This window comes from Stylophora pistillata, chromosome 6 (genome assembly GCF_964205215.1).
Source record: "Stylophora pistillata chromosome 6, jaStyPist1.2, whole genome shotgun sequence".
Taxonomy (NCBI): Eukaryota; Metazoa; Cnidaria; class Anthozoa; order Scleractinia; family Pocilloporidae; genus Stylophora; species Stylophora pistillata.
In genome coordinates, this window is record NC_142524.1 from 33,469,765 (window position 1) to 33,493,044 (window position 23,280).

A 23,280-nucleotide genomic window follows, 5' to 3' on the forward strand; every position below is an offset into this window, starting at 1 on the left:
CGTGTATCACGTAAATTGTCAAATGAAAAATATTGATCTGATCGGCGGAAGTAAGAGTGAAACGCCCTGGCATGCAGTTTACCTACTTTTTCTTGATTTTTTTTAAATCCACCCCTTTTTCCTACACCGAGGAAAATCATCATCATTGATGATGATGATGTAAATAAGAAAAGTGTTCAAAGAGGTTTTCATTTAGATGAATATAGAGAAAGTCAATGCGAGGATTAGGGAAACATAACATACTTAACCCCCCACCCCCTCATTTGCGGAAAATCTAGTGCAGGAGCAGTGGCCGGAGCTTCTCTCAAAATACCACAATGCCACCAATGTTATGTAAAATGGCTCGAAACTTTTCATCAAACAAGCTGAAGAACGTAATCATTTGGTATTAACTTGAATTTACAAACATAATGGCCAGTATTGATCCTTGCATGAAAAATCTTAGAGGTACGAAACGAGTACGAGTGGTAACCATGCGAAAACTCGTTAAACCTGCCCCCATGGAAAACAAGAATACTTTGCATTGACGTGAAAGTAGTTTTAAAGGAGAAGATTACTAATACCTGAAGTTCTACTTACAAGGGTACGTCATGTCTCTCGAGTTTGTTTACAGCAAACGATAATGCAATTCTATCGCAAAACCGTAGTCCGAAAGGCAATTTTATTTCGACACTGCATTCTTGGTCAAAGAACTGTCTGTAGGTATGGGACAGAGTGGAAATCTTGCCCAGTCCACTTGCAAGGAAAATGTCACTCGACCCGACCCAAGCCTCTTTCGCTTTTTCACCCCGCCGCTACAATCGTGCCTTTTATAGTTTGCTCCGTTTCGGTAACTGAGCGCTTGGAGCAAGCTTAATCTCTTCGGACTTGAGGACCTTCAAAAGTACCCTCTCTCCCTGAGGAGTGCTTGGAGCAGGCTTAATCTCTTTTGACTATAAGACCTTCAATTACCCTCTCTCCCTGAGGAGTGCTTGGAGCAGGCTTAATCTCTTTTGACTATAAGACCTTCAATTACCCTCTCTCCCTGAGGAGTGCTTGGAGCAGGCTTAATCTCTTTTGACTATAAGACCTTCAATTACCCTCTCTCCCTGAGGAGTGCCTGGAGCAGGCTTAATCTCTTTTGACTATAAGACCTTCAATTATCCTCTCTCCCTGAGGAGTGCCTGGAGCAGGCTTAATCTCTTTTGACTATAAGACCTTCAATTACCCTCTCTCCCTGAGGAGTGCTTGGAGCAGGCTTAATCTCTTTTGACTATAAGACCTTCAATTACCCTCTCTCCCTGAGGAGTGCTTGGAGCAGGCTTAATCTCTTTTGACTATAAGACCTTCAATTACCCTCTCTCCCTGAGGAGTGCTTGGAGCAGGCTTAATCTCTTTTGACTATAAGACCTTCAATTACCCTCTCTCCCTGAGGAGTGCTTGGAGCAGGCTTAATCTCTTTTGACTATAAGACCTTCAATTACCCTCTCTCCCTGAGGAGTGCTTGGAGCAGGCTTAATCTCTTTTGACTATAAGACCTTCAATTACCCTCTCTCCCTGAGGAGTGCTTGGAGCAGGCTTAATCTCTTTTGACTATAAGACCTTCAATTACCCTCTCTCCCTGAGGAGTGCTTGGAGCAGGCTTAATCTCTTTTGACTATAAGACCTTCAATCACCCTCTCCCTCTGAGGAGTGCTTGGAGCAGGCTTAATCTCTTTTGACTATAAGACCTTCAATCACCCTCTCCCTCTGAGGAGTGCTTGGAGCAGGCTTAATCTCTTTTGACTATAAGACCTTCAATCACCCTCTCCCTCTGAGGAGTGCTTGGAGCAGGCTTAATCTCTTTTGACTATAAGACCTTCAATCACGCTCTCCCTCTGAGGAGTGCTTGGAGCAGGCTTAATCTCTTTTGACTATAAGACCTTCAATCACCTTCTCTCCCTGAGGAGTGCTTGGAGCAGGCTTAATCTCTTTTGACTATAAGACCTTCAATTACCCTCTCCCTCTGAGGAGTGCTTGGAGCAGGCTTAATCTCTTTTGACTATAAGACCTTCAATTACCCTCTCTCCCTGAGGAGTGCTTGGAGCAGGCTTAATCTCTTTTGACTATAAGACCTTCAATTACCCTCTCTCCCTGAGGAGTGCTTGGAGCAGGCTTAATCTCTTTTGACTATAAGACCTTCAATCACCCTCTCCCTCTGAGGAGTGCTTGGAGCAGGCTTAATCTCTTTTGACTATAAGACCTTCAATCACCCTCTCCCTCTGAGGAGTGCTTGGAGCAGGCTTAATCTCTTTTGACTATAAGACCTTCAATCACCCTCTCCCTCTGAGGAGTGCTTGGAGCAGGCTTAATCTCTTTTGACTATAAGACCTTCAATCACGCTCTCCCTCTGAGGAGTGCTTGGAGCAGGCTTAATCTCTTTTGACTATAAGACCTTCAATCACCTTCTCTCCCTGAGGAGTGCTTGGAGCAGGCTTAATCTCTTTTGACTATAAGACCTTCAATTACCCTCTCCCTCTGAGGAGTGCTTGGAGCAGGCTTAATCTCTTTTGACTATAAGACCTTCAATCACCCTCTCCCTCTGAGGAGTGCTTGGAGCAGGCTTAATCTCTTTTGACTATAAGACCTTCAATTACCCTCTCTCCCTGAGGAGTGCTTGGAGCAGGCTTAATCTCTTTTGACTATAAGACCTTCAATTACCCTCTCTCCCTGAGGAGTGCTTGGAGCGGAGCAGGCTTAATCTCTTTTGACTATAAGACCTTCAATCACCCTCTCCCTCTGAGGAGTGCTTGGAGCAGGCTTAATCTCTTTTGACTATAAGACCTTCAATCACCTTCTCTCCCTGAGGAGTGCTTGGAGCGGAGCAGGCTTAATCTCTTTTGACTATAAGACCTTCAATCACCTTCTCTCCCTGAGGAGTGCTTGGAGCAGGCTTAATCTCTTTTGACTATAAGACCTTCAATTACCCTCTCTCCCTGAGGAGTGCTTGGAGCAGGCTTAATCTCTTTTGACTATAAGACCTTCAATTACCCTCTCCCTCTGAGGAGTGCTTGGAGCAGGCTTAATCTCTTTTGACTATAAGACCTTCAATTACCCTCTCTCCCTGAGGAGTGCTTGGAGCAGGCTTAATCTCTTTTGACTATAAGACCTTCAATTACCCTCTCCCTCTGAGGAGTGCTTGGAGCGGAGCAGGCTTAATCTCTTTTGACTATAAGACCTTCAATCACCCTCTCCCTCTGAGGAGTGCTTGGAGCAGGCTTAATCTCTTTTGACTATAAGACCTTCAATCACCTTCTCTCCCTGAGGAGTGCTTGGAGCGGAGCAGGCTTAATCTCTTTTGACTATAAGACCTTCAATTACCCTCTCTCCCTGAGGAGTGCTTGGAGCAGGCTTAATCTCTTTTGACTATAAGACCTTCAATTACCCTCTCTCCCTGAGGAGTGCTTGGAGCAGGCTTAATCTCTTTTGACTATAAGACCTTCAATTACCCTCTCTCCCAGAGGAGTGCTTGGAGCAGGCTTAATCTCTTTTGACTATAAGACCTTCAATCACCCTCTCGCCCTGAGAAATGCTTGTAGTGCTCGTGCGAAAATCCCTTGCGCTCTTCGGTCAAAGTTTTCAACACGAGGTTTCTCAAAGAAGTAAAGTGTAACTGTGGGTTACGATACTCTTCTGATATCCTGGAAGTAGAACTGCTTGGAGACGTGATGTATACTTGATATATCTCTTTGATTAATATAAAGCTAATTAAGAAACAAAGATGTCGTAGTCATTAAATTCATGCAGATCGTCAAGAACAAATTAAAACTGCGAACTCGCTTTGGAGCAATGGAGCTCCAGAAATCGTTCATGTCGATTCGGTGATATGTTGCGGTTTATCTCAGAGGATATTGTATGTCGTCGACGCCACTACTTATTTTTAAAAACCGCAAAGTTAAAAAGCAAAACAAAACAAAACAACATAAATGAAGTAAACTTTGGCTAAAATATTCAAACAACATTCATGAATAAGATTTCGATATGAGTCTAAAATTTACCTCGCGGAGTTTTTGACCACCTATTTTAAAAGTCCTAAATGTTTTAAAATACTAACCGACGTCACAAACAATAGTATTGCTCCCCTGTTTTCACTCGCTATGCAGTTTTAGAACTCCGTCGTGGCTTACGTAATCTCAACTTTCTTCCTAGTGGTCCACCTACTAGTACTGACGAATATGTCCTCGTGATTGGTTAAAAAACTCTCACATTTTCTCACGCTATCATCGGAGTAAAAGTGAAGCACGTAGCGCCGAGAAACCCACTAAAAGTTGATCACTCACAAATCAAGTGAACCTCCTCGCCTGTCACGAAAAGTAACATCGATTAGGTGAGCTCAGATATCATGAGTTTGACACATTTCCTTCTTTTAGCAGTTCTTGATTTGGTAGGAGTTTTCTTTAATGTGCGAATGCTACTGTGCTGCTTTAAAGACAAAACGAAATACAAGTTGCCTCAAAAGTGTAAAGGATTGCTCATTTTCCAGTGTGTTTGCCAGTTTGGAATTTTGATCACGGGAGCAGTCGAAACGTGGCGACGTTTCCAGAATCCACGTTACAATCCAGGACAACCGTGTGATGTTGTCAAACTGTTGTCGATTTCTTTCATGTTCATTCAGGCCTTTAATTTGACAGCGATTCTGAGCATTGATTCTGAACGTCTACTGGCCACACAAGACAGGTGTTCAAAACTGAAAATAACGGCAGCAGTGTCTCCAGGGCTGATTGCCTCCTTAATGATTTGGTGGTTTACTTGTCACAGTTTTCCCCATGGTTATATATCACCAACTGTATTTATCACCGTCCAATTGATTTTCCTGGCGTTGATCATCATTTTGTTGTTGGCGACAGGTTTCAAATATTTCAAAGATTTCGAGGACGCTACTTCAGAAGCCTCGATAGACTGCGAGGAGCTGTGGAAAATTTGCAACGAAAACAAACGGCCCATTTTATTCATAATTTCGCTACTTTTGTGTTTGGTAGTGGTTATCTGCGGCTCTCTTCTTGATCGAGAAAAATATGCAATAATGGTCAAAGATTTTGAAATTGTTTACGCTTTCATCGTAAGGTTTGTAGTCGGAATTGTTTTGCCAGTAACACTTCGTGACCTAATTCAGCAGTCCAACTTTGGCGAGGTAAAGGCTATGGAAACTATGTTTGTTTAAACTGAAAGAACTCCTTCGGCTAAGGAGAGTGGCGAACTTTTAAGGAACTAGTTGTATAGTTCTATTTTCGTTTTAAAACTTGGTTTTAATACGAATATCACATACATACCGTGACATTTAAAAGTACTCACTGGGAAGTGTATTAAAAGAATCAGCGGTCCGATATCAATAGTATTTTCTTGGCACGCAAATTATTAAATCAACAACTTAGTCTATTCATGCAAACCAATTCTGCTACTCCTCACAGCTTTACAAATCCGATACCATCGAAGAGTTACTGAGAAAAAGTTTTGATGAAAATAAAGACAATACTGTATTTTCCACGAAGCTTTTAAAACACATTTACATGGCAATATCTTTCTTAGCTTTTATGGTAAGTGTTCGCATGTCACCCTAATATCACGAAACAAAGGTCTTCTACGGCTCAAATCGCAGTAAGGAATGGTCAGCTAAATTGTTGTGGCTCAAAGATTGCTACCAGAGCGTAAGAGAGTCCTGCATTATTTGTGGCGAATTTGTAACGGGCAAGCGTATAAAGTTTGAGGTGAAGTCATGTAATGATTCTGATCAAAGTAGGTGAAAGGATGAAACAACATTTACTGACAAATCAAGTGGTTTCCCAGAAAAAGCTTTTTACTTCGAAGAAAATGGGAATGTTAAATGCAAACAAAATGAGGTGGAATTCAAAGTCCTCCAGGCTGTTAATCTTGACTCAAAACAGGTTTATCGTCTTTATTTATGACCAATTGTTTGCTGCTCTATACTGTCTTTTGTCTACCTCTTGTTCCGAAAAAAAATAGATCTGTTGAACAATGGATATTCTAAATCGCTTCCTCTTCGTCAAGAAATTTATATAAATATACCTTAAACAGTAGTGAAAATAAGGCCTGAAAACAATTTACTACTGCTTAGGTAGTGTTCATTACTGCGAGGATCGCTTTCATATACCTTTCTTAAAACCGCAGTACACATATATGAATTTCTTATATTCTCAGTCATAGATTCATCACTTCACGGGTTAAATACGAATCCACATAATGACCAGCTCTCAGTCGGCTTGTTAGCTCAGTTAGTAAGAGCATGCGCACTGCATCGATGTCGCAGAGGTCATGGGTTCATATCTTGTACAGGCCAGAAGTTTTTTCAGGCCTTATTTTCACAGCCGCTTAAGTGGTGTTCATTCATTACTGCGGCGAGGATCGTTTTCATATACATTTTTGCATTTTTAAAACCGCAGTTCACATACATGATTTTCATATATTCTCAGTCATATATGTCCTATTAGTCGTTTTGATGTGAGGCATCCCTCAGTATTTTTACGAGTTCAGTGTTTGACGAGCCCGTAGGGCTACTCAAAATACAGACAACGAGTAAAAATACTTAGCAATACTACACACCGAAACGTCTAATAAGTTATTATCCAAATCTTTATTTTATGCACATTTCTAATAAAGTGGGAAAAGTGAAACAGATTTGGAAACGTAGCACATGCAGCAGACCGGTTAAACAGGTTTTTTCGCGGGATCTGATTTATACGTGACTTGCGTTATTTGTACTGTATTTATTGTAGTTGGATGATAAAAACATTATTAGCCACCGTGGATCTAAAAGCATTGGCAACAATATTTTCGAAGAAATTCTACACTTAGTCGTATTAGTACTAGTAGCAATACAAAAAGACGAGTTTCTTTTGAATGATCCAATTATTCCAATGTTAGCCCGAATGATATCTTCCGTCAGATTTCTACATTCAAAAACTACAGAAGATGGTGCCTCTGACGTTAGCTTAGTCGATATCCTTTGAAGAAAAGGCAATAACGAACAATATCACAATATAGTGTCACTCAGTGAAATGTAAATTCGCGGCCGTGTGTTTCTTTAATTTCCGAAAAAAATCTCTTCAAAGAAAGATCGAGCAAACCGAAGTTTGAAGCAGACCGAGCAAAGTTTTACTTCAGTTTTCGTAACTTATGGCGGAGATACCTTTTAAACTATTACAGTTATATTGAGGAGTTTTTGTTTCTTTCCGGTATAATCTGAATTAATCAATTCATACAGTGTTACTGGTAAACCTGTTCCCACACAAAATTTGATTACTAATAGATAAACAATTCCATCGAACGACATTTCTCTTTTCAAATCGCGTCCCCATAGAGCTGATTCAAAACCTTCACGGGCTACCCCGCTGAAAATCAGCACCGAACATGCTGTAAACAGAACGGTGAACAATAAGAACTTCTTGTTTCCTTTCCAAGCTTCCCACGACCATGATGAAAAACGCAGATTCATTGAGGCGTCTGATTTTATTGAGGTGACTTCCCTGTTGTTTTCAGCATCTTTTTTGTCCAAGGCTGCGGAAAGCAGATAGAAGACAAAATATATTATCAAAATCAATGCAACTTTGAAGACGGCTCGAGAGAGGGGAGTTTGTGAGAAGCAACAGTGCCAACTGAAAATCGAGGAACCGATGAATCCCAGATAAAGCACCACGTACATTGAATGTGATTTTCGTCCTAAGTGTCCTACGGGATGTTCATAATACACTGTTATGATTGCTGTTAGGTTGCACGTTTGGAAAAACATCATAGAGAGGGAGAGAACTCTTAAGACATTACAGGACTCTGTAAGTTGAACAGGGAAGCCATTCCACCATTCTGCGGCATCTGCGATAATAATTGCAACTTGGCAAGCGGCCTGAAGACTTGCCAATATCCAGCACTTTTGAATAAACTTGTACTTTGTTTTGTCTCTGAAGCAGCCAAGTAACATTCGTCCGTTGAAAAACACTGCGGCTAAATCCAGTACGGATATCAAGAGAAGAAATGACACAGCTGAGGAGGACATGACGCGAGAGCGCACAACGTCTTCCTCTCCTCGGTACGTGATTGAAGCAAGCGGTATTGGCTTGTTCTTGAGAACACGCACATATCTTAATTAATGGCATCAGGGAAGGCTAGGGGAGGTCTGTGTAAGACTGACTGACTTAAAAAATGACCGGTTACCTGATCATGATGCTTATATTGCGCTCCTGATTTTTCATAAACGAACGTGCTAAAATAGGTTGCACGCGTAAAATTTCAAATCAGTCAAACCCGTATAAGCGGTCACCTTGGGAATGGCGAGGTGACCGCTTAATACAGGTAGACTCCTTTCACTGGTTCCACAGAATAGGGGCAATATTAAAAACGATAAAAAATGCCAATTTAAGTCATAGTTGATCACTTAATGTACAAAAACTCGTTAAAAAGTAGTATTTACATTAATTTCGGGCACACCGGAAGTAAAGATTGCGTTGGTCCCACGGGCAACTTAGAAGGAGAACAACTTCCTGATAGGCCAGAACCCGCTCAAATTGCAAGAGATCGGAGCCTGAAGAAAACCAACAACAATTACAAGACCAGGAGGGCATCTGACGTTAAAAAAAAAAGTCCCATTACGTGATCGCATCAATCGATGTCCAGGTCATTATCTAAGTGTTAGAGGCAACACGATATTTTTCAGTGCTCGCAGGGTAGTTTTTTCATAAAAAGAGGCATTTTTTCATCCCAGTGTGCTTCCAAAAAAAACAAGCCAGCGAGAAAGAAAAGATCAAGGAGTCGAAGTTGAGCCGGAACAAACCATTACCGAAGCACTCAGTCGAGAGAAACCGAGTCATCAAGACAGCAAGTGTGTAATTAACTCAAGATGAAGAAAATGTGATGTTTTATTAACAATGACTCTGATGATGACTTCCGCACAGGTTATCGAAACGTCAGTCACTACCACCGACAACAGTCCTTCTCAGGACTACACTCACCCGGACGATCAGACTACACCTTCACAATAAATGTATAATTTTGGTTTTTGGACTAGTTTTCTTTGTTTATCTTTAAGCATACATTAAGTAAAGTAGCATAATTTTAAAAAATTAGCATAACTTTGAGCATAATTTGGAAAAAAACTCGGCCACTGCTAGTAACATTATATGCTAATTTTATTAGCACAATCGACAAGGGCCTGGACGGAGCTAAATGTGATCAATTTTGACATGAGGCGAGGATCACGCCTCCAAGGCAGGAGTGAACTTTAGCCTATCACGTGGAAATACATGGGGGAAACATTGATTTTGTTTTCATTCTGAAAAATATTAACATTCAGTCGTCTGTGTTTGGAGAAAAAAATTGGAATAAATTTTGGGAATCGCCACCAAGGCAGAAGTGAACTTTAGCCTATCACGTGGAACTACATGGGGGAAACATTGATTTTTTTTTCATTCTGAAAAATATTAACATTCAGTCGTCTGTGTTTGGAGAAAAAAATTGGAATAAAGTTTGGGAATCGCCACCAAGGCAGAAGTGAACTTTAGCCTATCACGTGGAAATACATGGGGGAAACATTGATTTTTTTTCATTCTGAAAAATATTAACATTCAGTCGTCTGTGTTTGGAGAAAAAAGTTGGAATAAATTTTTGGAATCGCCACCAAGGCAGGAGTGAACTTTAGCCTATCACGTTGATATACATGGGGAAAACATTGATTTGGTTTTCATTCTGAAAAATATTAACATTCAGTCGTCTGTGTTTGGAGAAAAAAATTGGAATAAATTTTGGGAATCGCCACCAAGGCAGAAGTGAACTTTAGCCTATCACGTGGAAATACATGGGGGAAACTTTGATTTTGTTTTCATTCTGAAAAATATCAACATTCAGTCGTCTGTGTTTGGAGAAAAAAATTGGAATAAATTTTGGGAATCGCCACCAAGGCAGGAGTGAACTTTAGCCTGTCACGTGGAAATACATGGGGAAAACAATGATTTTGTTTACATTCTGAAAAATATCAACATTTATTCGTCTGTGTTTGGAGAAAAAAATTGGAATAAATTTTGGGAATCGCACTAAAATTTGGTGTCGTGCTTCAAGACGACCGGAGTGTAAAATAGCCATAGCCCGGTGCTTTTTCTCTGCTTGAAATTCCGGAGAAGTTGCTACTCAATTGAACTTGGCCTTAGTGCGTCACGATAGCCATGAAAAATGAATAAATTTCAAATTAATTATAGGGACGGGTTCCAATGTGGTCTATACTGTTTTTCCAGTTTATTTCGAAATAAATCATTTTTTACCTCATAACCGAACAAAAGATACCAATAAAACGTTCATTACTATACGCTTTTTTGTCAGAGATCGATCTGTAAACGATGCTGGCAAAGTCTTATGACTGTAATGTAAATGCAGATGTTATAGTCGAATAGAACGAAACAAAAAATATTAATTTCCAGTTAGTGAACAACTTTTTCGCGGCTAAACTACACTTTTCATCATTCACCTAACGAGCCGGCTCGAATCGTCTGTTACGCGCGTATTCATTATACCTCGTTCTTTCATCCACTACCTAGCCAAACGATCCATTGGATCTTGCTTCTTCAAAAGTGGCCTTGTATTGTGTAGTTGCTTTTGTTTCACTCATAGATAATAATAATAATAATAATAATAATAATAATACTTTATTTACCCACGTATCACCCAAGAGCTCGTTTAAAACATGAACTTGAAACTAATTACAAATAATGAGCTAATAAGAACTAATATCAAAATATAAAAATATTGAAAAGCTATATATTACCTAATTTGTATGTACTATCTAATTAATAAGCGAAAGTTATTAAAAATCGAGTTAAAGCCTCGCCATAAACGAATGCAACGCGCGCCTAAAGGCAGGCAAGTCCGGACATTCCCTAACTCGAGTAGGCAAACCATTCCAAAGCTTAGTAGTTAAATATGACCGTGATTTGTGCATGTATTCTAAGTAGAACGATGGCAGCTTAAGGCGTGTGCCAGACCCCCTTAGGATGTAATTTACATTTAAAACGTTAAAAAACTTGCTAAGATATTCCGGTCCCTGTCCTGTTAAACATTTATATAAAATAACTAATGACTGGAATTGCCTCTGTGTCTCTAAGTTTTGTAATTTAGCTAAATTAAGAAGAAAATCATAAAACACCGAGCTTGAATACCCCAGGATAGTCCTTAGGATGTAGCAATTAGTGTCCTCTAGCTAACTTGTTTTTGAGTCCATTACTTATTCCTAGCAGGAGTGGGCTACAATACTCTAAGTGGGGTAGTACATATGCTTTGTAAAGGCGAATCATAACATCTTGTGGTATAAACTTACGCAGCTTACGCATGGCAGCTGCCTTAGCACATGCCTTCTTAAGTTATACTTGTATATAGGGCTTAAATGTTATTCTTTCATCTAAAATGACACCAAGAAACTTCAGACTATCAGTCAGCTCTACATTATCATCTTGTAGATTAATATTATATCTATAATTTACTGGGCCAATGGCCATCGCTTGGGTCTTTGTTGCATTGATTTGCAAATAATTATGTTGGAGCCATGTACGCGCTACTTGAAGATCTGAGTTAATAATGTATTGTAAAACAATAGGAGATGTATCTGAGGCGTAAGCAGTTGTGTCATCGGCATATAATCGCAATGAAGTGCCTTCAATAAAATAATTTAGATCATTCATATATATGTTAAACAACAGAGGACCTAAAAGGCTCCCCTGAGGAACCCCAGTTCTAACGGTTCTCCACTGAAAATAAGTATTAATAGATTATAACTATTAATAGATTACTTTCCAATTAAATAACAAACGCAGCTATAGTATGAAGTTTTTTGCCTACATAGCTCGAATTAATCAAATCATACAAAGTCACCGTTAAACGATTCCGACGGTGAATTTGGTGATCACCGAAAACAGAAGCTCCTTGAAAATTGCCACTCGTTCCAAATCTTCATACGGCAGTGATTCAGAATGGGGCACGCCGCTAAGGATAAGTACCACATATACTAGTAATATCACTGTGAAAATAATGGGTGTCTTGTTCTCCCTACAAAATTTCCACAGTGACAAACAAGTGTCAGTCGCTGATTGTGCTTTAGTTGAGTCGATTTCGAGGTTTGTGGTTGAAGGCACTAACATTAGAAAGAGGACGAGTGATTAGTACAGTCATGAAGAAGGCAAGTTTGAGGACCACATCAGAAATCAGTGCATGGGAGCTAGAAACAGTTGTGCCACAAGAGAAATATAGAACCTACGACTCCAAAACCAAATGCGGCGAATATTCGAACTTTCGGGAATAGCACTTGCTTCTCGTTTCCTCCGGGATGTTCATAATAAACCGTCACCATCGCCGTCAAATTAAAAGTCTGATAGAACATTACAGAAAGGTACAGGACTCTGAAGAAACTACATGTCTCACCAGGTAGAATAGTGAAGCCATTCCACCATTCTACAGAATCCGCAACAAGAATTATAACTTGACAAGCGCCTTGACAAATGGCGAGTACTCTGCACTTTTCAAGAAACTCGTACTTCGATTTGTCCTTGATCTGAAACAGACTGTTAGCATTCGCACGTTGAAAAAGACAGCGACTAAATCCAGTCCAGATATCAAAAGAAGAACTAACCAGGTAACACTGGGACGGTGTGTATTTCCTTCACATTGTGGACCCTTGCTGGAAGCCCTAAGGGAATATCAGTGCAATCTTACTAAGGCGAAAGGGCCTGGGAATGTCCATTACAAAGAAACACGTCACGCCAGTATGTCACGTCACTTATCATACAACAGCTCACAGCTGTTGCATAGTCATCTTGAATGATCAAAGGAAGGACTTTGTCGCATTGGCTTGCGTCCGTTATTTCGCTAAGGAAATAACACCAAAAAAAGGTGGTTTTTTCTTCGCAGTGTAGCAACTGTCTGGCATGTGTATATCTGCGGAAATTACTCAATAGACTAGTAATAACCAAAGGTTAGGAAATGCAGGCGAGGACGATGCATTTTTGGCTATTTGGTTAATGATAGATTTTGGGGGCTCATAGGCACAAAGGATTTGTTTCTGTAGGGTTGAAATTTTAGTCCGTGAGGACACCCCCCATGCTCCACTCGCTTTTCTTCTATTTTTTAATTTTCTTTACTCCATTTTCACTGCATTAATTTGCAGTGAGGAAGGACTAGAAGGGAACATACGAACCATTCGTGCTAGTTCACCTTCCCACCCATCCCACCCCAGGGGAGGACATCCATCACACAGTAACCTCGTGTGTGGGAAATTAACGTCTCCTACCCCAACCCTGCAGGAGACGGGACCTCCATTTATCCGTCCCTATCCGAGAAGACTAGAATATCTAACCATTTCTTGATGTTATAGAAAGTTCTCAAACGCAGTAATTATTCATACAGCTCTTACCCAACCAGAGCATCTTATTCTGGTCAGGTGGATGGATTTAGAAACCGATGAAAAACGAATTGAAATCACGGCCGTGTTTGAAACGATTTCAAAGACAGATGTAAATTTTCTTAATCTGCATATTGATAAAGCAAGAAAAACAAGTGGCGATAAACAACTTTATTGTTATAAAAATATACAACATTTAACAAAGACTTAGCTGAATTCTTTCTTAATAATCCCATGCTCCAAAACTTATTTTCGTCTTCTTCATTCACAGGCAGCTTTTCTTCTTTCTTGTTCGCTAATCCAATCCCTAATCTTGTGCCCTTTTTTATTTCTGCATCAAGAACGCGTCGGCAGATAGAGAACCTGTAAAATACAAAATGATAACCCTAAATAAAAGTACACTATTTCAATTTCAAAATAAATAATAAGTGCTACATACAGCAACAAAACTGCACCTTTCATCCGAAGCATCGACAGGACTAAAATCTATCTTCTTATTCTTCTCCTACGTAAAGCGACGCAATCCATACACAATCTAATATAGCGTTTTCGGTGGGTATCTTTCCTTTGACGGTTTGGCAACTTCTTGAACAAACTTCGTCAACCAATAATTAATGCTTAAAGCATCTATTTGGAATAAAGGAATTTCCAGCGATTGAACTCTGTACAGATCATATTCTTTAAAAGACTACCTGGTTCTAAAGTTGCTACTTTCGGAAATCGAGCTTTTGCTCACTCTTAAAAAATACGAGCCGCTCATTTGTTTTTGTATTGCGTCGACTTTGGAATTGCATTAACGACACACTTTTCCTCGTCCTCAAAGGTTTTCGGTTGTCGAAAACGATATTCTGTCATCTTCGAAAGTACCGTGCTTGCTCGATACTCACAATGCAACTAGTAGGAAACAACGTGAAATGCAAACACAAATGAAATTCAGTATTATCAGTAGCCAGCATACAGCAAGTAGGCGGACAAATTCACATTCCGCTCACCATAAACAATATTTCAATTGAGAAAACTTATTCAAATGATAATTTAAACTAATTTTCTTTTTTTGGAGCATTAATTTCAAAAACTCGTGCTTCGTGTTTCATCGGGGTTTCCAAAAACTCGAAAACAATAAAAGCACAAGGCCGTAAGCAGAGTGCTTTCATCAGTTTTCTCGTGTTTGGAAACCCCGATGAAACACGAAGCACAAGTTTTTGAAATATTACGTAGCCAAGTCTTCTCATTTATTTTAAGACCTTGAGTAATGGTCCGGCCGGGGCTCGAACCCTCGACTTCCCGCACAACAGTCCAGCGCACTATCCATTAGGGTAACTGGGCGGCGGTTTTGACACTAACAATAGAGTGATTTTACTACACTTGTGAAACAATTACCAACACTAGATCATTCCACCAGACACTAGTTCCATTGTTTTGGTTTGCTTAGTTTATTCTGTAATTGTTGTTGTTTCACGGTGTAAAGAAAATTGCACTAAGTTATATAATATGCGGATTGATCAAAATGATTAATGTAACGCAACAAACAACATGGCGTCTGTGGCTTCGAACACGAGTCATTTCGAAACTAAAGACCAGCAAAGAAAGATAAAAAGAAAGAGTAAAAATATGTGGCTTTGATCCGTATTTGTTGGAGCCAGCCGATTACAAACAAGATTTGGCGTGTTTACCCGCAATTGAAAACCAAGATATAGTAAACTATTGGTACTTCAGACTTATGGTATTTCAAAGAACAAATGAAAGCATACAAGAGCTTGGAAGCTTACAATTTCTTTATATCTGGCTGAGTTGGACAATTACTAACTAAAGAAATCAAAGATAACGGAATACTCGTCCATGCGCGAGTCAATCATTCACAAAGAGCGGGAGAAACTGCTCTTAAACCTTGGTTTGTGAGCGAAAAGAATGGCGACGTTGTTCTCGCCTACTGCAATAGCCCTTATCGCATTTACGCCCACTGTCCGAGAGCTCAGCGGACTTTAAAGTTTCGAAACGAGGTTATCGAGACATAAATGCGATAAGGGCTATTGTAGGGCAGGACTTTGCGAAGAATGCTCGCATGTTGGCGCTCTTCTTGGCTAGACCTTGTTGTGAGATTCAGTGTTGGCGCCCAGTCAGGATTTTCCTCATCTCGTAGGCCGGTCGGAGCTCAGTCCTGAGAGAGTCGTTTGACTCTGTCAATAAGTTGCACGTTCAAGACAGAATTGTAACGTAAAATAGTATTTAGCCCTCACCAGATAATAAATGGTCACTGCAAACCCGAGCATACTTTGCTTGTTCCTCGGTAAGGTCTTGTCTGGATACGTTTCTTAACCATGGCGCACGGCGTCTTGTAGAAAGCTTTTCGTCTCTTTCGTCTCCGTTTTGGATAATACTTGGGATTATGAAAAAAACTCTTTGACGTGTCTCGACGAGCATTATGTGCGCGATCAAAAACAGCACATATAGTGGGCATTGCATATCCTGAAATGCAAGAAAAATTACCCGCGAAGTCTGACAGTTCGCACGTGTAGCGCCGCCATGTTTGTTTTGGTTGTCATCCAACATGGCGGGCATCTCGTCGATAAAATATGCGCGACGTCACTTGAACACGTAGAATTTCCTTCGCGTTGTTGACCCTTGTTGAAATCCTGTCGCGAATTTAGTTTGTAGGCCAGATGCAGTCTTACAAAAGACTGAAGGGCTGGGGATGTCTATGACAAAGAAACGCGTGGTCAAGCCAACATATCACGTCGCACATAACCATACAACAGCTTACAACTGTTACCTAGTTACATAATAAACTTGGTGTTTTTTCCGCAGTGTGGCAACAGGCATGTGTAGAAACGATGAGCTTATTTTAGCCGATCATGCGCTGATTTCCAGCAAAAAATTGCTAATCAGAATACAAGATACCGTGTCACTGTTCAGTAACTGATCAAAAAACAAGTGCCACAAACGGTGCAGCCATATCACTAATGTTCTTGACACATTTTGATGTCTTTCGGGATCTATTATTGAAAAGAAAGACGGCAACATGAAATCCGTTTGTTTCAGTCCTATGGTAAAGACTTAGACGATAGATCAAAAATAAGAACCAATCAATCCGCGTGTTTATCTCGGCTTCCTATTTGAATTTGAATAAAGGACATAAGAAAGTCAATGTTATTTTTTTACCTATTGAACATCTTTTTAAGTAACCTAAATGCAAATATTTTGACGATTGGAAAACGCCCCGCAGGTTTTCGATATACGTGCGATAGAAGTTTCGTTTCGAAGGACGAATCTCGCGGCAAACTAGAGATACGATCCTGTATTCAGACAGGCACAACCTGTCTGAATACAGACAGGTTGTGCCTGTCTGACATCGATTTCTTTAAGTCAAGAGAAAGCCTAAACATTCACTGCGACCTCTACTTTCGTGTTGCTTCTCCTCTGACTCTCGTTAACACGCGCATGAGCGCCAAGGTTGTCTCAACATCACAGGATTGGTGTCGTTGTAAACCAAATCAAACGAAGACTAATTTTAGATAAAAAACTATCACAATAATCATATTTTTTCCTGGATGATTTTCCTATCGGTCGATCACAAGCTTTCCGCTTAGCTTCACCTAAGGTACCAAAGTATGACGGTTATACGAAATGGGGAGTTGGAACAATATACCGGTGGTGAATATAACGAACCTTTCCTTAATTCGATTTGATCCGTCTAAGTCCTTTAATTTGTTTCGTGATATTGGTGACATGTACAGACTAATAATGCGTTTCAAAAATTCCGTGGAAAAATGCAGTTTTGTCTGTATTTTTATCAAAACGTTTCTGTAAGTTTTGTGTACGCAGTAACTCTTTGATGAAGTCGGATTTTCAAAGCTGTAAGGAGTATTAGAACTGGATTGCATGACTAAACTAAGTTGTTTATTAGAATCACTGACTGTGCGTGCCAAGCGAATACTACGCACTGATATCGGACCACAGTTTCTTTTATTAAACTTCTGAATACTTTAAACATCACGGAATGTTTTTGCTGATCGCGTGGGGAAAATAAAATGATAAATAAAATGATAAAACTGGTACTCTGAGGGTTCGCCACTCCTGGCTCCTCCGCTGAACGGGTTCTTTTAAACAAGCATAGTTTCTACAGTCTTTACCTGGTCAAAGCTGGACTGCTCAATTATGCCACGAAATGTAATAGGCAAAATAATTCCAACAACAAACCTTGCGATGAAAGCGTAAACAATTTCAGAATCTTTGATTATCACTGCACGTTGTTCTCGACCGAAAAGAGAGCCGCAGAGAGCCGCTACCAAACATAAAATTAACGAAGTTACGAATAAAGTGGGCAGTTTATTTTCCTTGCAAATGTTCCACAGCTCCTCGCAGTCTATCAAAGCTTCTGAAGCAGTGTCCTCGAAATCGTCTTTGAAATATTTGAAACCCGCAGCCAGCAACAATGTGATGAACAACGCCAGGAAAGTCAGTTGAACGGTAATGAATACCATCCGAGATATATAATCATGAGGAAAACAAGCAAACCACCAAATCATTAAGGAGCCAATCAGCCCTAGAGACACCGCTGCTGCTATTTTAAGTTTTGAAAATCTGTCTTGGTGTCGAAATATGACCAGTGGACGTTCAGAATCAATGCCCAGAATCGCTGTCAAGTTGCAGGCCTGAATGAACATGAAAGAAATCGAAAACACTTTGACAACATTACACGGTTGTCTTGGATTGTACCGTGGATTGTGGAAAAGTCGCCACGTTTCAACTGCTCCCGTGATCACAGTAACAAATTGGCAAGCGCACTGGAAAACGGACAATCCTCTACACTTTTGAAGAAACTTGTATTTCACTTTGTTTTTGAAGCAGCAAAGTAGCATTCGCACGTTAAAGAAAACTCCTACCAAATCAAGAACTGCTAGCAGAAGAAAATGTGTCAAACTCATGATATCTGAGTTCACCTGAGCGATGTTGCTTTTCGTAACAGGCACAGGTTTACTTGATTTGTGATTGACCAACTGTTACTGAGTTTCTCAATTATAAACAATACACTTTTGTTTCGATGGTAGTGTGGGAACTGCAAGAGTTGTTCAATCAATCAGAACGGACATATTCGTCAGTACTAGTTGGTGGACCAATAGGAAGAAAGTTGAGATTATAGGAAATCGTGAGTACACGACAGAGTTCTTAATCCCGGCACTTAACAAAGATAGTGCTTGTGTCCGAACATCTGCATATTGCGTTAAATAAAGGTATTGGTGCAAGTGTGCGGATATTTCGTCTAAATAGAGTCCTAAAGTGCTTACGTCACGTTTCCATAGCACCGGAATTCTGTGGTCTAAACAAACCAATATGGCGTCCCTAGCGTGACACATTGTCGTTGACCTCGAACACTTCAAGAGCTATAATAGCGCATTTTATCCTCCAATAATAGAAATAAGATAAAGAGAATCAAGATAACCTTTGGCCTTACTATTGAAGAGTATAATAAGCGGAGAAAAGCACCTGGTGAGCAATAATTCGAGTCAAAACGCCACGGAGACGAAGTTTGCGATGGGCCAGTGTTTTCATCCAGATTGCAATCACACATCTGAAAGCCACTGCTGCCGATTCTTTTCGTTTCCAGACCAGAAAAAACATAAAACACTCTATGATAAGTGGATATCATTTGTAAGGTGAGTATTTTTCGAAAAATATATATTTCGATGCTGTACCATCGATTAGAAATAGCTGTTTTTTTTTTTTTATCTCAAACTCATTCACGATTAGCTGTTTCTCTTTCTTGTCTTATTTCTTTTCTCGCGGCTTTGCCTTTCCTTGTCTTCAGTCTTGATCTAAGATTATTTAGTTACTAAAAAACTATATGATAGTTGTGAGTATCAAAGCTCAGTTTTACACTAACTAGTATTAAGTAACAAGCTCAGAGAAATACTCGCTTCGCATTCACGTCTTAGACTACAAGGTTAAGCATGTGACCAACTAAACTTTGGGTTTTTTAAGCGCAAGTATAGTAACTGCTTCTGTCTTTTTCTGTTATAGGAGAGGAGATAGAAAGCCCAGCAAGCATTCGCGACTTTGCAGTTGTCACTTTAAAGATGGGCGAAAAGAAAATATGCCAACCATCAGTGACAGAAACAGGCACAAGCTGTTTGATAGTTTGGACTTGCTGCCAGGTACAGGACCAACACCTCCCAGTACACCTACCCCCAAGAAAAAAACGGAAAGTGTCTGCCGAGCCCTCGAAATAACCAACTGTAGCATCTGTGCTTGAAGAGATTAAAGAGAACTCTGAACCATGTTCCACTGAATGCTCACAAGAGGAAAAGACAAGTTCCAAAGAAGCTCTGCTGTCAATAGAGCTTGATATGACTTCAACAGAACTTGCTAAACACAAGGAAGTGTCAAGTTACTATAGTGCACACTACTCTGCTAAGAGCTTGAGCCCTGAGGTGATACGGATGGAGACAGGTCTACCCACTAAGGATGTTTTTGATATTGTTGTGGGATATGTTTCAAAATTCAAGGGTGAAATAAACTATTATGCTGGATGGAAGGTTGAGGCGATCACACTTGAGGACCAGATATTTATCACTCTGATGAAACTGAAACAAAATTATACCAATCTACATTTAGCCCAGTTGTTTTCATGCAGTGTTGCAACTGTTGCTAACATAGTACTAACTTTTGTCCATGTTCTGCATTCTCTCCTGTTCAAAGACATCATGACAACTGTGCCATCTAGAGAAAAGAACAAGATGTGTTTGCCATCTTCTTTCACTGAGTACAGCAGTTGCCGCATTGTGATTGATTGTACAGACATTGAAATTGCTGCACCTAAGCTCATGTCCCAGCAGAATGCTACATATTCCAGCTACAGGGGAATGAACTCTTTCAAAGTCATTATAGGGGTTGCCCCAAATGGAGTTATAACCTATGTTAGTGATCTTTTTCCTGGCTCAGTCAGTGACAAGGTCATGGTTAAAGAGTCTGGGTTTTGTAAACATTTGAGTGCTGGTGATCTTGTTCTGGCAGACAAAGGTTTTCTCATCAGCGATGTAGTTCCAAGAGGTGTTTCAGTGAACATACCACCATTTCTCAACAATGGAAAGTTTACAGAGAGTGAGGCAAGGGCGACAAAATCAATAGCTCGATGTCGCATCCACGTAGAGCGTGCAAATGCAAGACTTAAGAGTTTTCGCATCCTTGGCTTCATCCCAGCATTTTTGAGGTGCCATGCTGACAAGCTATGCCAACTGTGCTCGGCTCTTGTTAATTTGCAGTATCCATTGATCAAGGATGGCTGCGAAGACTTTGAATTTGACTGAATAGAACTTTTTTTCAACTAAATTATAGTACAATGAGTTTTTAATATTATTTTTGTATTACTAGAAGCCCTACTGTAACAGATCAAATGGTATTGACATAGCTTTGGTCAAAAATATGATGTGGTCAGTTTTACATTTTTCTGATATTCATCTCCTTTATGTTCATTAATACAAACTACTATGTGTGCTGTGAAAATAGATTATAATGAAAACCAGTGACATTCTTAAACTGTCATTTCAACTAAATCCAGGTCAGGGGCATGTGACCAGTATGGAATTCTTTCGTCCAGTAGTTCCAAGTGTGAAAGTCGTGCTGGCTTAAAGGTTTTACTTTTGTGTCTGTGAAGCTGGGAGCCTGAGTCCAGGTGTATAAAACTAAAGCCACACTTCAATTAGCTTAAGGGATGGTGAGAGGTAGTCAGAAAAAATAACCTGTGCTGCATGGATTTTGTTTTGGCTCTCACCCCTTCCCTTTTGCATTGCTATGCAAGCCTACTTAAGTGTGGCATAAGTTTTATGTACCTGGGCCCTGTTGAGTAACCAGGATAAGTGTTACCAGCTACCAGTAGCCATTGGTTGCAAAAAAAAAAATTGTTTAAGCTTGCTTTCAGGAAGAATGTAATTTATTATTAAGTTACTATGCTAAATGGAAAAATGTGGGTTCTTTATCTTGTGTCTCTATCTGAGTGTAGAATATGTAATGTTATATTAAGAAATTAATGTATGAAATTTAAAAAAATACCTTTTAACATTAGCTACTGCCTATTTACATTAGCTCCCACTCCCCCCCCCCCCCCCACTCTGATTATGTCCAGCATCTGTGCACCACTTTTCAAAGTTCTCCCTCGGTAATCTTTGGGAATAGTTGATGAAAGTAAAAATCACTCAAGATAGTAATATTGTGCTCCCAAGATTCATCTCGTTCAATCTTGATAACTACACTATCCTTTGTGGTCCATACAACAAAGTAGCAGAATTTGCGCTTTGTCAGGAACATCTGGCCTTGACACTGATGCCAGTAAACATGTGTGGTAGACAGCGTATAATTCCCTTCCTTCTCCTCCAAGTAAAGTCTTTGTGCCCACAAGCTTCCTTGATTGTCGCATTTCGATGTGTGTAGGGGCACTTACACTCAATCACCGAGTCGTCTCCCACAAGTCCATCAGGGGAAGCACCCAGAACTCCCGACTCGTGTAGCCAAAGGCCGGTCTGTACAGGTGTAAAGTTTGTGATGTTGGTGAAGGATTTCAGGGCCTCAGTCTCATTGTCCTGTCCCCATGCAATTGCTTTAACTCCACTCAAGTTGTATCCCCCAAGTAGTCGCTTGATAAGAGACGGTGTAACTCTTTTTGCCTAAAGGACGGAGCCAAAATTACTGGCAGTCAGGCGGCCTCTACGAGCTTGGTGCCATGCAGGGCTGTTTCGCTGGCCAGCCGTGAGGGTGCTCACAACATTTATGGTTCTCTCCTCTACTTCGGCATTCTCAATCAAGTACTCTAATTGTTTTTCCTTCGTAGATGCCATAAGGAAACCTTCTGAGTAAATGATATCCTCAATCGTCTTGATCGGGAGAGGGGTACCAGGTTGTGGTTCGGGACTCAAGATCCAGCAGGTCCCTGTAAATTTGCCATAGCGCTTTAGTTCGCTGTACAGCCACATCCGATCTTCTCGGCTAGGATCGCGCGCCAAAGGGCTGTAATCCTTCTTCTTCGGTGGCGCTGGAAACATCTGGCTTGCAGACTGTACGCTTTCTGCCTTTCGCTTTCGTTTCCATCGAAACAGACGCGTAAGTTGCAATATATATTCCGCAATATAAACATTAAATTGGAGGTGAAATCGGGGTTGGGAGTTCTTCGAATTGAACATACGTGTTGTGATCCCAAATTGGCAACTTACTGTGACTTTGTAGTCCTTATTTTTCATGCTTGCTTGGACTTCACCTTTGATGACTCCCCTGGAATAAATAAAGCTTTGGACATGGTCGGATTTGAAGTGGTTTTCTCCGCGATCAAGCGATTTCCGCTCTCCAGAAAAGAAAGAAACGAGTGAGCATATCGATAAAGACGCCATGTTTGAAGTATGAGTTTAAACTGTTTAGACCAGAAAAAAATGCTGTCATGGCAACGTGACGTCACACTTTAGGACTCTATTATACAGGGGAGTAACACTTCTATTTGTGAGGTCGGTTAGTATTAAAGAAACATCTGGGACTTTGAAGATAGGTGGTGCAAAATCGCGCAAGGTAAATTTTGGATTTTCTCGAAATCTTATTAAACGTTGTTTATCACAATAAACAAACCGGTCAGCTTGGCATGAAGGAGAGATTTTGATCGTAACGCGCAATGAACGCGTTCGCGTTCAAGTCGAGCAAAGAACGGGCCCCTTCCCGATTTTCTTTTGGAGTGAAGGGGGCGACTGTAAACAGACTATCATTCGAGAGCTAGCGGCACTTATTTGGACGCGACGAATGTTTTCTTGAACATAGCACTATCCTTTTTTGTCTACATGAAAATTTCAAAGGAACTAACAAAGAAGTGGTTTGGATGTCAACATTACTTTCTCTGGCACTTTGCAATT

The 23,280-nt window shown here is 40.3% G+C and overlaps 2 protein-coding genes and 1 long non-coding RNA gene across 3 annotated transcripts; 1 reads left to right on the forward strand and 2 right to left on the reverse strand.

Annotated features, from left to right (window-relative positions):
* Nucleotides 1–5,897: 5,897 nt before the first annotated feature.
* Nucleotides 5,898–8,294, reverse strand: LOC148729523 (uncharacterized). The gene has a single exon (XM_088763048.1). It carries the CDS (start codon nucleotides 8,021–8,023, stop codon nucleotides 7,166–7,168), a length of 858 nt encoding a protein of 285 aa, XP_088619174.1. The 5' UTR covers nucleotides 8,024–8,294; the 3' UTR covers nucleotides 5,898–7,165.
* A 5,261-nt stretch (nucleotides 8,295–13,555) lies between these two features.
* LOC148729524 (uncharacterized) lies at nucleotides 13,556–16,231 on the reverse strand. The gene is made up of 2 exons (XR_016002428.1): nucleotides 15,637–16,231; nucleotides 13,556–13,762 (listed from the first exon to the last, which is right to left on the reverse strand). It is a non-coding gene; the product is annotated as an uncharacterized LOC148729524 (long non-coding RNA).
* Nucleotides 16,232–17,164: 933 nt separating this feature from the next.
* On the forward strand, nucleotides 17,165–21,457 carry LOC148729525 (uncharacterized). Its single transcript, XM_088763047.1, has 2 exons — nucleotides 17,165–19,053; nucleotides 19,418–21,457. Exon 2 carries the CDS (start codon nucleotides 19,744–19,746, stop codon nucleotides 20,701–20,703), a length of 960 nt encoding a protein of 319 aa, XP_088619173.1. The 5' UTR covers nucleotides 17,165–19,053; nucleotides 19,418–19,743; the 3' UTR covers nucleotides 20,704–21,457.
* The last annotated feature ends 1,823 nt before the right edge of the window (nucleotides 21,458–23,280 follow it).